We start from the raw sequence: 12,938 nt of genomic DNA, 5'->3' as shown, positions 1-12,938 counted from the left end.
CACCCTTCCTATCAGTGATGCACTCCTTGAACCAGCTAAGGCCCTCTGGAGCGCACCGACTTCAATACCACCTGGAGAAGCACTATTTCATTCCCACACAGGGATTTGAGGGGTTTTACTCCCATCTGGCCCCAAATTCCCTAGTCAGAACTGCAATGAATAACAGAGTCCAGCAGGGCAGGGTCAAGTCCACCTCTAAGGACAGGGACTTTAAACAATTGGATCTCCTGGGCAGAAGATTTACACCTCCTCTTCCTTACAGTTGCGAATTGCTAACCAGCAAGTCTCGCTGTCTCAGCACTATTTCATCACTTGACCAGCTGTGTCAAAGTTCGCAGTCCAGCTGCCCAAGGCCTCCCAAGAGGAACTTCAGGCATTTGTCACTGAGGGCTGCTTGGTGGCTAAGACGTCCTTGCAGTCCGTGCTACATATCGTGGACACCTTGGCCACTGTGAGGGCAGCTTCCTGGCTACACAATTCGCGCATTGCCCCCGATGTCCAGCAAGCCATCGAGGATTAGCCCTTCGATAGCCAAACGCTATTTTTGGACAAGACCGATGAGATGCTCCACTCCTTCTGGGACTCCAGGGCTACCCTCTGGTCCTGGGGTGTGCATGCTGGAGGCGCAGAGGTGCTACTGTGGAATTCAACAGCAACAGTAGTATCATCCACAGCGCACGTTTGCTCAGTCTTTCCCTCATCCGAGGCAATAGGACAACCCAAGAAAGAGGGATAGAGACCACAGGAGAAAGCAGTCAGGTTCAGGGTTCAGACAGTTCACACACACTCCCTTGGCACCCTCCAAGCGTCCATTTTGACTCCTTGGTCCAGAGCACTGTTCCAGTCATTGCTCTTCCCAGTACCGCGGTGGTGGGCAACCTCTGGCCTGCGGGCAGCCCATCAGGGTAAGCTGATTGCGGGCCACGAGACTCGGCTTCTTCCCCACAAGGCCCTGCCCATTGTTTGCTCCTCTATGCCCCCTCCTGCTGCTTGCTTCTCTCCGCCCCCTCCCCTCGTGCAAGCAGCGGGGAGGCCTCAGGAGGAAGAGGCCAAGCAGGGGCAGGGCCTCAGGACAGAGCAGGCAGGGGGCGGGGCCATGGTCCAGACGCTGGGGCCTACAAAAGATTAATCTGGCCCTGGCTCCTTCTTCCTCCTTTCCCCCCTCAGTGGACAGGCTGGCCCGCTTTCACATTGCTTGGGGCTCCATCACCACCAAGAGCTGGGTCCTAAGCACCAGCAGATTGGGATCTGCCATCCAGTTCCTCTTCACACCTCCTCCCACCCTCCCTCCCCGTCCTTCTGGGGACCCTTCTCACAAGATACTGCTCCTCAAGCAGGTCTGCTCTCTAGTGGCTTTGGGAGCAGTGAAGGAGGTTCTTGTTGCAACACTGCAGTCACAGCTCCTACTCCCGGTACTTCCCGATACCCAAATCCAAGGGAGGGGTGAGACCTACCTACCTTTGCGGCCTCAACAAATACATCAGGTACATGAGGTTCCAAATGGTCACACTATCGACTGCCCTCCCCACGTTGTCTCAGAATGACTGGTTTGTGCTCTGGACCATCAGGACACCTAGGTTCATGTGGTGATTTTGCTGAGCCACAAAGAGTTCCTTCAATTTGTCATGGCAGAGCGCCACTTTCAGTGCACAGTGCTCCCATCTGGCCTCTCTTCTGCCTCCTAGGTTTTTACCAAATGCATGGTTGTTGCTACAGCGTAGGTCAGGAAGGAGGGAATTCACATCTTCCCATGTCTGGATGACTGGTTACTGAAGGGCAGAGCCACAAAGGAAGTTCTCACTCACGTCGGCACCACGCTGTGCTTGCTTGGCCTTCTGGGTCTCATGTTAAACACCGGAAAGTCGACCTTGGCTCCCATTCAGAACATTGAGTTCTTTGGGCCCCTGTTAGGTTCCAAGATATCGAGAGCATTTCTGCTGACCGACCATTTTCAGACCATTCAGCAGCTTTGCCTCAGTCTGTAGTCTCAGCCTGCCACGATAGTCTGGACGTGTCTGAGGCTCTTGGGCTGCATGTCCACTTGCACGCAGGTGGTCCAGTTTGCAAGGTTGCGCTTTTGTCCCCTTCAGATATGGCTCAGGAGGTCTCATTCCATATCAATGAGCTGGAGCTTTGGGCCATCTACAAAGAATGCTGCGCTTTTCAGGACCATATCAGAGACTCAGTGGTTCACATATCCACTGACAATACCACTGCAATGTACTATGTGAACAAACAAGGGGAGCATACTCCAGGTCGCTCTGTCTAGAGGTGATCAGGCTGTGGCTGTTCTGCTTTGAGGAAAATCTCACTCCCACAGCTGTTCACTTGCCCGGGGTTCAGAATCATCTCACAGACCATCTCAGCAGGTATTTTTCCCTGAGTCATAACAATCTAGGTTGCTATACAGCAAGCGCAAGAAGAGATTTCCCATCTTTATGCAGTAGGCCTTTCCCAAGTTTGGAGTGACTGTTTAGCACTGGCTGAGGGGACCTGCCAGTCAGGATCGAATGAACAATTAAATGAGCTAATCTCCAGACACGTGAGGTTAACGTAAAGTTCTACTGCAGGCAAAGGAAGCGTAGCCTGTAACTTCAGCGGGAGAGATCTTGCTCCTCTGCAGCACTGCGAGTTGTGGAGTGGCAACTGGTATTCCACAATTAGGTTTCCAATCTAAGTGCTATTTTACTCCGCAACCACAATTGACCCAAAAAGTCACATCAGCCTCCAAATTGTTACATTAGCCCTGGGACTGGGGTAGAATCTCCCTGCTAAGCTAGAAGTGAATTGGACAAGCGGTTCATGGATAATGGCTCCATAAAAACCCCGTGTTAAATGCAGTTCCAGCAGTGTAACTTCTTTATTTGACCATTTGTAACAAAAAAAAGCCAGAAGAAGGAGACAGATCTCTGGGTCCCCTCCCTCAGATCCAGGGCCAACCCCAAAACATAGCTAACGAATGCAAAATTATGAACTGTGTTATCGTTTTCCACTGTGGTGAGCTTAGTCCAGGATGCCCAAGGGCTGCTGGGAACCTGAGCTTCCATGTAGTATGGAGGCTCAGTGGGGGCCATTGCCACACTCCTGAGCCTGAGGCTTGCTGGGGGCTCAGCCCACCCTGGAGCCATAGAAGCCAATGCCGATCCCCATCAGCCTTAGCAGGCTACTTAGTCCCCCGGGAACCATTCGGGATGTTCCCAATGTGCCGACACATCTGGCAGACAGATCTGCTTCAAAGAACTTCTCAGTGTCTGTCTCTGCTGCTGCCTCATCATTCTATATTTGCTCCCACACTCCAACGCATTGTGATACCTCCCAGCTTCTCCCCAGCCACTTCTCTGATTAGGCTGCCCACATTCCAGCCTCCCAGTCGCAAATGAATACCTTTGCTACCACTGAGCCACACCCCTGGCAGAGCTTCCAGCTCGAAACTGACACATTAATAAATCCTCTCTGTGTTTGCTTTGTAATTGCTCGTGTTTCTAATTCACCATCCATCTAGTTCCTTTGAGCCCCCCTGGCTCCCAGGACACACGGTCTGTCTCAGAGAGACCCAGAATGAAAATGAACAGAATTCCCACGTTTCTACTTCTTTCAATCAAAATCATTTTCTATTACAATTTTGTACTTGTTTCTATTTTTAAAAACAAACAGCCAGTCCTCAGCTGGCATAAACTGGTGTTGATTTACATCAGCTGAGGGGCTGGCCTCTGGCCTTGGTTCACAGTGACGTCCCCATCTCCATGCAGCTCTGCTTCTCTGTCCTTAACTCAGATCCCAGTCCTCTGACCTGGTTGGCCAGGCTGCCTAGTAAGACCTCATAGCCCTGCGCTATGGTTCAGCTTTAAGCAAATTCAAGGATTTATACACACTCGGGCCTATTTAGTATCAACTAATATGATAGATTGTCAATGTGAAAACTAATGAGCCACAAAAAAGCCACATTTCAGCAAGAGCAACAGGAAGCACCTGGGATGACCTCAGTTCAGATCATAAAGGACAGCACAGCAGAGTAGCCTCTAGCAACGTCTCATTACAACTGTTATTTGGTGCATATTCACATAGAAAAATGTCCTAGTCAATAGGCTTGGAAAAGACCCCACGAGGCCATATCAAGCCCAGCATTCTGCAGGACTTTTCAGTACCTCATTCCCAATAATGTCTTGTCTAAACTGTTCTTGATCTCTGACAGGATGAGGCCTTAACCAAGTTACACAGAGTTGCTGGATATTTTCTGATATGAGGAAATCAGAGCACGGGAGAGCAGGACAAACTTTAACAAGTCAGACATTTGCTGGCTGTGCATCTGGGACCCTGCTGGTGTCCTGGTGCTCTCTCCTTTGGTGCTTTCTAACATCTAACCAATGCTACGATAACCACATGCCTTACCCCAGTGATGCTGTGGTTCTTGTCAACGAGGGCCTCTCTGAGCGTCAGGCGTCCAGATGTCACTAGGTGCTGAAGGCTGATGACTAAGGTACCAAGCAGTCTACAACAAAACAACAGTCAGAGGGGGAACATTCCATTGTGGTTTCAGTCTCAGCTAGTTATCAGAGCTGAGGAGGTAGCTCATCGTACAGTCTCCACCCTGACAACTCACATCGTGGTTGTATCTATAATATTACCAGAGTATTTCCTGGAGGTCTGTTAGTATATAGGCCTGAGATAGAATTTTGGGTTTGACTTTTGATACTCTTATATCCTATACTAATGTATGTGAACAAAGAACAAAGACACTGTGTGTTACATCTTCCCACAAACAGATGGAGGGGAAAGAAATAAGAGATAGGGTAAAGACATTACAGGGATGTTGTGATTATCTCAGAACCAAACATTACAAAACCAGGAACTGTAGCTGTTAAGGCCAGATGGGACCGCCATGATCTAGTCTGACCTCCGGCACAGCATAGGCCTGAGAACTTCCCCCAGAGGTTCCTGCAGCAGCCCAATGCTTTGTGGTTGAGCTAGAGCAGAATTTTTTTTAAAAACCTCCAATCTGAAGGTGACAGAGAATCCATCACGCACTTGGTCAGCTGTTCCAGTGGCTAATTACCCTTGCTGGTGAACTTATTTTTAGCCTGAATTTATCTAGTTTCAGCTTCCAGCCACTGGATCTCGTTATGCCTTTTTCTTCTAGATTAAAGAGCTCCCTGATATCAGAAATCTTCTCTCTTTGCAGGTACTTAGAGATCATGATCACACCATCTCTTAATCTTCTCTAAATAGATTGAACTTCCTAAGTCTCTCACTGTAAGGCAGATTTTCCAGGCCTCAGGTTATTCTTGTAGCTTTTTTCTGAGCCCTTTCCAATGTGTCAACATTATTTTTGAACAGCAGAACTATGCGCAGTATCCAGTAATGGGCTCACCAAAAATGTTGTATATAGAGGTCACTACCACCTCCCTAATCCGACTCAATATTCTTTAGTTACAACATCTCACTGGGAACTTATGTTCTGTTAATTATCCACCGTGATCCCTAAGTCCTTTTCAGAATCACTGCTTTCCAGATAGTCCCACATCCTCTAAGCATGACCTATGTTCTTTGCTCCTAGATGTATGATCTTATATTATAAACTGTATGTTGTTTGGGTTACCAAGCAACCCAGATCAGTCTAGATAACTGATCTGCCCCCATCATTACATACCACTCTGCCAGTATCTGTGTCATCTGCCATCTTTACCAGCAATGATTTTATATTTTCTTCCTGATCATAAAGATATTCAAGAGCATTGGGCCAAGAACAAGACCCCTCTAGAAACCCCTTCGTTAGATGATGATTCCCTATTTACAATTGCATTTTAAGATCTATCAGTTAGCCAATTATCAACCCATCCAATATGTGCTACATTGATTTTGTACCATGTTAAGTTTTTAATCAGACCGTTGTGTGGTGCTAAGCCCAGCACCTTACAGAAGTCGAGGTATATGACATCACCAGGGTGCCTCTCTCAACCAAACCTGCAATCTCATAAAAAAATCAAGTTTGTTTGACAAGACCTATGTTCCCTAAAACATACACACGCTCACTGGCGTTATGTTCTGATCCTTTCAGTCTTTCCCAACTGCATCCCATATCAGGTTTTGCGTGATTTTTTCTGGGATTAATGTCAGGTGAACCAGCCTCTATTTACCCAGGTCATCCAGTTTACAAGAACCTACCTGTTACTGAAAACTTTACTGCAGTTGTAAACTTTAACTAGCAGCATCTCTTCCATAATGAGCTTCCCATAATGTGGCCAGCGAAAGAGCTAAAAACAAACACAAACATACGGTGAATTTTCAGAGCTTCTGCAGCACCTCACAGACACAGGGGATCACCATTAATTCTCAATTTGTCCCCATTTCCTAGGGCCTAGGGTTATTTTCCTCCCAACGCTCCCACTCTAGTGAGAGATTCTGTAATAAACCCCTGGATGAGTGAGAATATACACCCCATTGGCTTCACGGCCCCAGAGTCTTCTTTGGGGTAGAGCCTTTCAGTGGTGGGCACCTGAGGAGCTCCAGGGACTCGAGCTCTTTGCCTGGTCTAGCCAAGCCCTAGAACATGAAGACCCCATGTGTTCCAAGTGAGAGCTGGGACACCCACTGCCTTCCCCTCCTCGCCCTTCCACTGGGCGTGAGGCCCTGTGGAAAGACAGCTAGTGAGGGGTTGCGGGGCTACAAAATAAAATTGCTAAAATATAAATTGCAAAATAAGCCCAATTCCATCCCGCAGCCAAGAGCGGAAAAGGAGAGGTGAGCCAACTGGAGGATGAGCCAGGTCACCTGGCCCCCAGCACTGCCCCAGGGCCCTGCAGCGCTAGGCATGGGCTGGGGGGACAGAGGAGGGAGACTGACTATTCTGGGCAGCGGACATTCTCCCTGTTTAGGTCTCAAGTCTCCTGTTCCCATGGTTTTGCTGGAGGTCTAGTTGGAGGACTCAGAGAAGTGAACTGGGACTTCTTTAGCCTTATTGGAGGGGGCTGGGTGCTGAGTGTTTAACAGAGCTTTCCTTCACACTGTTTATTCAGGCACTTGAATTAAACAGGCAATAAAAAAAACAAATTCAGTTCAAAGTGTTTCAAATATTAGGCCTAAAGCTCCCTCTCTCTCCACCACTTAGCTGTGCTTACCTAGGGTCTCTGATTTCATAAGCCTCCCAGCTCTCCAGTCAGCCCTGGAGTCTACCAGGGAAAAGTGGGGTGAGATCTGAATTCCCAAAGTAAAAACAAGCAGAATCCCCCCTCTGGCTGAAAACCCCGCCTTTACACCCTATAAAACAGGGTGTGCACCCATTTCCCCACCTCCCCTTGTCAGCCACCCTCACCCTGAACTTGCCCCAGGTCCCAGTAGTGACACTTCTGGGACTCAGCCCCGGGTAGGGCTTTCTGGCCGCTCCTGTCTATATTTAGCATTACTCCCTTCCGCATTTTCAGTTTCTTGATAACAAACACTGGAGAGGCAGGAGGGAAGTAATGTTAAGTACAAACAGGAGCAGCCAGAAAGCCCTGCCAAGGGACTCCAGGTGTGCTGAGAACATGGCCCAGCCCCCCGGGGTCACTAAGTGCCACCGCAGAGCACTGTGCTGGGCATGAGAGGGCAGCCCACACAGAGAGAGGGCAGGGCAGGCTGTTCCCCAGCCAGGGGCCGGCTGCCCTGTGCGCCCTGCTTCCCTCTGTGGGCCCCCAGGGCAACGTGCAGCTTCCAAAGCAGCAGGTTTCCCGCCACGCTCTGACGCTCTGGGTCCAGCTGGACTCCCCAACCCGGAAAGGAGGCTGCGTTGCACCGCTCCCCACACCTGACAGCCAGATTCGGGGTTCTCTCGCCTGGGAGCCTCAGCCTCCCGCAGAACCAGGGCAATGGGGAGTCGCTTTCACCACGAACCGGCCAACTCATGCACTCAGCGAGGCTGTTCCTGCCACAGACTGAAAAGGCTTGCTGGGCCCATCCCTCCTAGAGGAGCGTGGGCAGGGCCGGCGCCCCACCTCCAGGCGCCCCTCACAGCACAGAGACCTGGGTGAGGAGGGGCTGGAGCACTGTGCAGGCAGGGCCAGAGCCGCCTCTGGGATCCCAGCTCTCCAGGGACTGGGCAGGTGGGTGTGAACAGCCCCCGAGAGAGGGAGAACCTGACCCTAAGGAGCCGGGCAGCTGTGCAGCCTGTAACATCCATGGACCACACCTGCCGTTTCCATGGTGTGACTGAGAGAGCCTCTCCTACCCGCGCCCCCCTCAACTCCTCCTCTCGGCCACCCCTCGTTCCCCATCCCCTCCCCTGCCCCTCCCCTCCTCTCCTTCGCTCCCCATCCCTTCCCCTCTCTCACTCCCCATCCCTTCCCCTCTGCCGGACACCCCTCGCTCCCCATCCCCTCCCCCGGCCACCCCTCGCTCCCCATCCCTTCCCCTCTGCCGGACACCCCTCGCTCCCCATCTCCTCCCCCCAGCCATCCCTCACAATTAACCAGCCCCGCAGCCCAAGCTCCAGGAGCCCAAGCCAGCCAACAGGGTCAGCTGCAGCTGTCTTACTGCAGTGTAGACAGAACCTACAAGGCCTCACTACCTATGAAAATCTGGCCCTTGGATACTAGAAAGCCTGCGCTTATCGAAGTCAGCGGGTGCTTCCCTCCGCGCCTTCCTCCAAGAGTCACCATGTCAGCGTCAATGACCGTGCTGCAAACCTGCAGGGGGAAGGACGCGTTCCTTCACACCCCTCCAACGGCCCAGTGAGACCCAGCGCACTGCAATGAGACAGCAAGGGGAGACACTGTCCCCCTTGCTTCAGCTTGCAAGTAGCACTGGTCTCTAGGGGTGCATCTGCACCGCAGCAGGGAGCGAGCCTCCCAGCCTGGGGACACGGCAGCCGGGCTGGTTATTTCTCTATTTATAGCTTGTAAATGACTTGGGATCTTTCCTCTGGAAACGCCATTGTTCTAGAGCTGCAGCTACATTGCTGCCGGGGTTGAGGAGCTGCACCTCCTTGCCAAGCCCATGACATTCTTTTGTGTTTGGTAATTTTCTTTTACAAAAATCCATTGAATGATAACTGACACCCTCCCACCCCTGCAACCCCATCTCCACCCTGCTCCAGGACTCCACGGGCCTGAGGTTGCAGTGCGGGGCTTAAGGACTGCCTGGAGCTGAACCCTTCTTGGCCATTTGCTTCATTTCAGAGCCCCAGGACAGCAGGACTGAGTCAGGCTCCTTACAGATCCAGCTCATCTGGTCACCGCAGGGCGAGCCTGGGCAGGGCTTCACCAAGGATATGAAGAGATGGCTCAGCCTAGCCCCGCACACTGAAGACACTTGCTGTCCCATGCTACCTTACCTCTCCGAAGACAGCTTCCTGGCCACAGCGAACCTTCTTCGTCTTCTGAATAAACCCTGGGGAAACAACACACGCAGAATGTTAAGACAATGGTCACATGCAGTGTTTCCTCCTCCTGGTTCTGGGCCCCAACTGCCAGGAAATACAAAATCTGCCAGTTGAGAGGCCAGAACACTTAGCTATGCCAAAGCTATGCCTAATTCATTAAGGGCCCAGTGCTGGAGTGCTCAGCACATCTCAGGACTGGGTCTCATGTTCATTTCAGCTGTCCCAGGCTGCAGCATGTGGGTACTGGCTAGTGTGTGGGGACCCAGGGACTCCTGCTGGAGCTGAAGCTCCCCTCCTCCATCTTCCAGCAGAGGGAACCATGGCAGATTCGATACTGGGGGTGTTTCCCTGCCATCTCCTCCCTTCAGCACTAAGCTGATCCTGATCACTCCCACCTGGTCCCTGGGCCCCCCGCAGCCCATATTAAGTGAGCTTCCCCAATGGGGCTACTGTGCAGGAAAGCCCATAGATGAGTCACAGGATCCATTGGCTCCCATGGTGCAACAGGGCATCCATTATGATTAAAAGATTTCCACGGCTCTGGGGTGCTGTGCAGTGCAGGGCTAGCCACTGTGCTCAGACACTGCAGCACCCAGGCCTACAGAACTGCCGCAGAGAGAGAGGGAAAATGCTGGGATCGGCACAAGACGGGTTGCAGAGAACAAGCCATGAGGCCCAGGCAGGGCTTCAATTCACGTGGAGCTGTCCGGAGCAAAGCTCCAGTAAATATTTGCAAATCCACAGGGCAGAAGCCCCAAGCTCCAGCACCCCCAGTAGGCCAGACGCCCTGAGCCCCAGGGCTCCAGGAAATACTCTATGAGAATTTAAGCACTGGGCATAGGACTTGTTTGCACTACAAAATTAAGTCAACATAAGTTAAGTCGGTGTACAGCCACCACAGTAATTACAGTGGTACTTCATGTCCATGCTATACTCCTTCTGTCCCATCCTCACCAGGAGCTTTCATCGACTGAAGTGGGGCATTGTGGGGCACTGACAGCTGGAGCCCTGGGGCTGACAGCCTCAGCTGTAGGCACAGGGCTCACATCTGCCCTCCCCACGCCCCCACCCCCCGCTGTCAGGCAGGTGCCAGTTCAGGGCTGGCCTCCCTCCCCCAGCCCTGAGGTGTGAGCCCCCATGGGCTCAATTTCACAGCAGGGAGCCTACCAGCCGTGAAATTGACATTTTTGTCAGTTTCATAGCTGCTATTATTTCACATCTGGGCTCTGGCTCCAGCTGCCAGCCTGTAGGGGGCTCACAGCTGGAGCCCACAGCCCACCCCAGGGCTGTCTGCCAACAGCCAGTGTAAGTAATGCAGTGTCTATACAGACACTGTGTCGCCCTAACCACATCGACCGAAGTACTGCGCCTCTCACCATAGGTCAGTGTAGTGGGGGTCTTAGGTCGGCAGAGGCAGCATTGAGGTGTGGACACTGACGTAAGCAGCCTTATGTCGACCTAACTCTGCATAGGGCAGACCAAGCCACAGGCCTTCCCAGAGGGATATGGCCTGCTGGAAGGGGGAAGGAAAGGGGGCTGCGGCAGGGAGATGAGACCGGCTGGGAGCGGAGGCAAGGCTGTAAGGGGATGAGACCTGCTGGCGTAAGGGGACAGGCTGCTGTCAGGGACATGCCCTGCCAGGGAAGTGGATACAGGCTGTTGTAGGAGATGGGGTGCTGGCTCCTCTCCTCTGCCGCTGAACCACTGCCGGGGACTGTACAGCTCCAAAGCCAGTTGGGAGAAAACAGCACAATCTGCAGATACGCTCACCCCAAGCCCAGCAGCACCAAAACCAACACTGAGTCCAAGGTGCTGGCACGGAAGAGAAAAGAAGCAAGATCCCTGCCCAGAGCCCTGGCCATGGTGCAAAGGGCCCCTCACCAAACCCCAGGCTGCTGACGCTCAGCGGCAGGTGGGATTGAGACCCAGAGCGCTGAGGAGACGAGACTGGGCAGCTGAGCTAGAGGAGAGCCTGGGAGCAGGAGGGTTTCTCCACGAGAGGAGGCGGGGAACCAGGCAGCGCAGAACCCTGGGCAGGGGCAGAAGATAGAAACTGGCCTGTCCCCATAATAGACCTCTGCACATTGCCTCCCAGCCCCACAGCACACTGGCTCCTGGGGGCCTCCCCACCACGGACTAGCATCCCCTCCTGCACACTGCAACCCCCGACCCCCGCACCCAGATCCCCCCCTGACTCCCAACCCCCATCCCCATGCACCAGAACCCAGACCCAACCAGCTACCAAACCCCCCCCCACCGGCACTCAGACCCCCCCAGCTACCAACCCCCCTCCCCCCCATGCTCTAGCACCCAGCCCCCCGACCACCAACCCTCCCCTGCGCCCCAGAACCCAGACCCCACCGGCTACCAAACCCCCCCTGCGCCCCGGCACCCAGACACCCCCCGACTACCAACCCCCCTGCGCCCCGGCACCCAGACACCCCCCGACTACCAACCCCCCTGCGCCCCGGCAGCCCCCGACTACCAACCCCCCCTGCGCCCCGGCACCCAGACACCCCCCGACTACCAACCCCCCCTGCGCCCCTGCGCCCAGACACCCCCCGACTACCAACCCCCCTGCGCCCCGGCAGCCCCCGACTACCAACCCCCCCCGCGCCCCGGCAGCCAGACACCCCCCGACACCGGCTCCGCTTGCGCCCCTCGCGGGGTTTGTCCGCCCGCGCCCCGCGCCGCACCTCGGAAGCTGAGCTGCACCTGCCGCTCCCCGGCCCCCGGCAGCTGCGTGACCCGCTTCACACTGACACTCAGCGCCATGCTGCTGGCCCCGGCCCCGGCCCCGGCCCGCTCCGCTCCTGCGCTGCGCTGCGCCCGGCCGGTCCCGGCCCGGTCCCTCGCTGACTCACCGCCGGGACGCGCCCAGCAGGTTGGGCCGCCTGCTCCCCTCCCGGAAAGTACACATGGCCCTGCCCGCCCCCTCCTGCCCCTCGCCCGCCCCCTCCTGCCCGGCCCGCCCCTCGCCCGCCCCCTCCTGCCCGGCCCTGCCCGCCCCTCGCCCGCCCCCTCCTGCCCCAGCGGCCCGCGCTCAGCCCCACTGCCCCTCGCCTCCTTATCTGGGACCGGGAGCAGAGGTAGGAAGCGATGCAGGGAGGGTAGCTCAGGGGTCTATTGACCCTTCTAGGACCCTTGAGCCCGGTAGAGTGGGCATGCTGGGGCTCCCCTATCACTACCCCCATGACTGAGTGGATGTTAATTGCTAGGCCACCCAGCCCACTGAGGACCCTACTCCAGGCCTACATTATTCGCTCCTAGATGTATATGTTTATATTTAACTCTATTAGGACACAGATTGTTTGCTTGTGCCCAGTTTACCAAGCAATCTGCATCAGTGACTGGCTTCTTTGTTATTTACCATTCTCCCAATTTTTATGTCATCTGCAAATTTATCAGTGATGATTTTGTGTTTTCTTCCAGGTCACTGAGTAAAATGTTAAATAGTGCAGGGCCAAGACCCAATTGCTGCAGGACCCAACTGGAAACACACCCACTCAATGATGATTCCACATTTGCAAAACCCAAACCCTCCACTGCTGAAATAGCTACTTCCAGCCTCTTCTGCCTCCCTTCC

The 12,938-nt window shown here is 53.8% G+C and overlaps 1 protein-coding gene across 3 annotated transcripts in view; it reads right to left on the bottom strand.

Annotated features, from left to right (window-relative positions):
• The window catches only part of LOC140897398 (fer-1-like protein 4), a 160,510-nt gene that overhangs the window by 123,090 nt on the left and 24,482 nt on the right, over positions 1-12,938 (bottom strand). For 2 of the 3 annotated variants that reach the window (XM_073310003.2, XM_073310006.1), the window contains 3 exons: positions 9,305-9,360; positions 6,163-6,251; positions 4,390-4,489 (listed from right to left, as the gene is read on the bottom strand). In XM_073310003.2, the coding sequence (XP_073166104.1) occupies positions 4,390-4,489; positions 6,163-6,218 (156 nt within the window). In that variant the 5' untranslated portion in view covers positions 6,219-6,251; positions 9,305-9,360. Of the gene's footprint in view, positions 1-4,389; positions 4,490-6,162; positions 6,252-9,304; positions 9,361-12,048; positions 12,247-12,938 lie in introns of those variants that run through there. The other variant, XM_073310002.1, reaches the window with a different exon arrangement.

Source organism: Lepidochelys kempii, chromosome 13 (genome assembly GCF_965140285.1).
Source record: "Lepidochelys kempii isolate rLepKem1 chromosome 13, rLepKem1.hap1, whole genome shotgun sequence".
Taxonomy (NCBI): domain Eukaryota; kingdom Metazoa; phylum Chordata; order Testudines; family Cheloniidae; genus Lepidochelys; species Lepidochelys kempii.
This window is presented reverse-complemented; position numbering and strand designations above follow the sequence as displayed.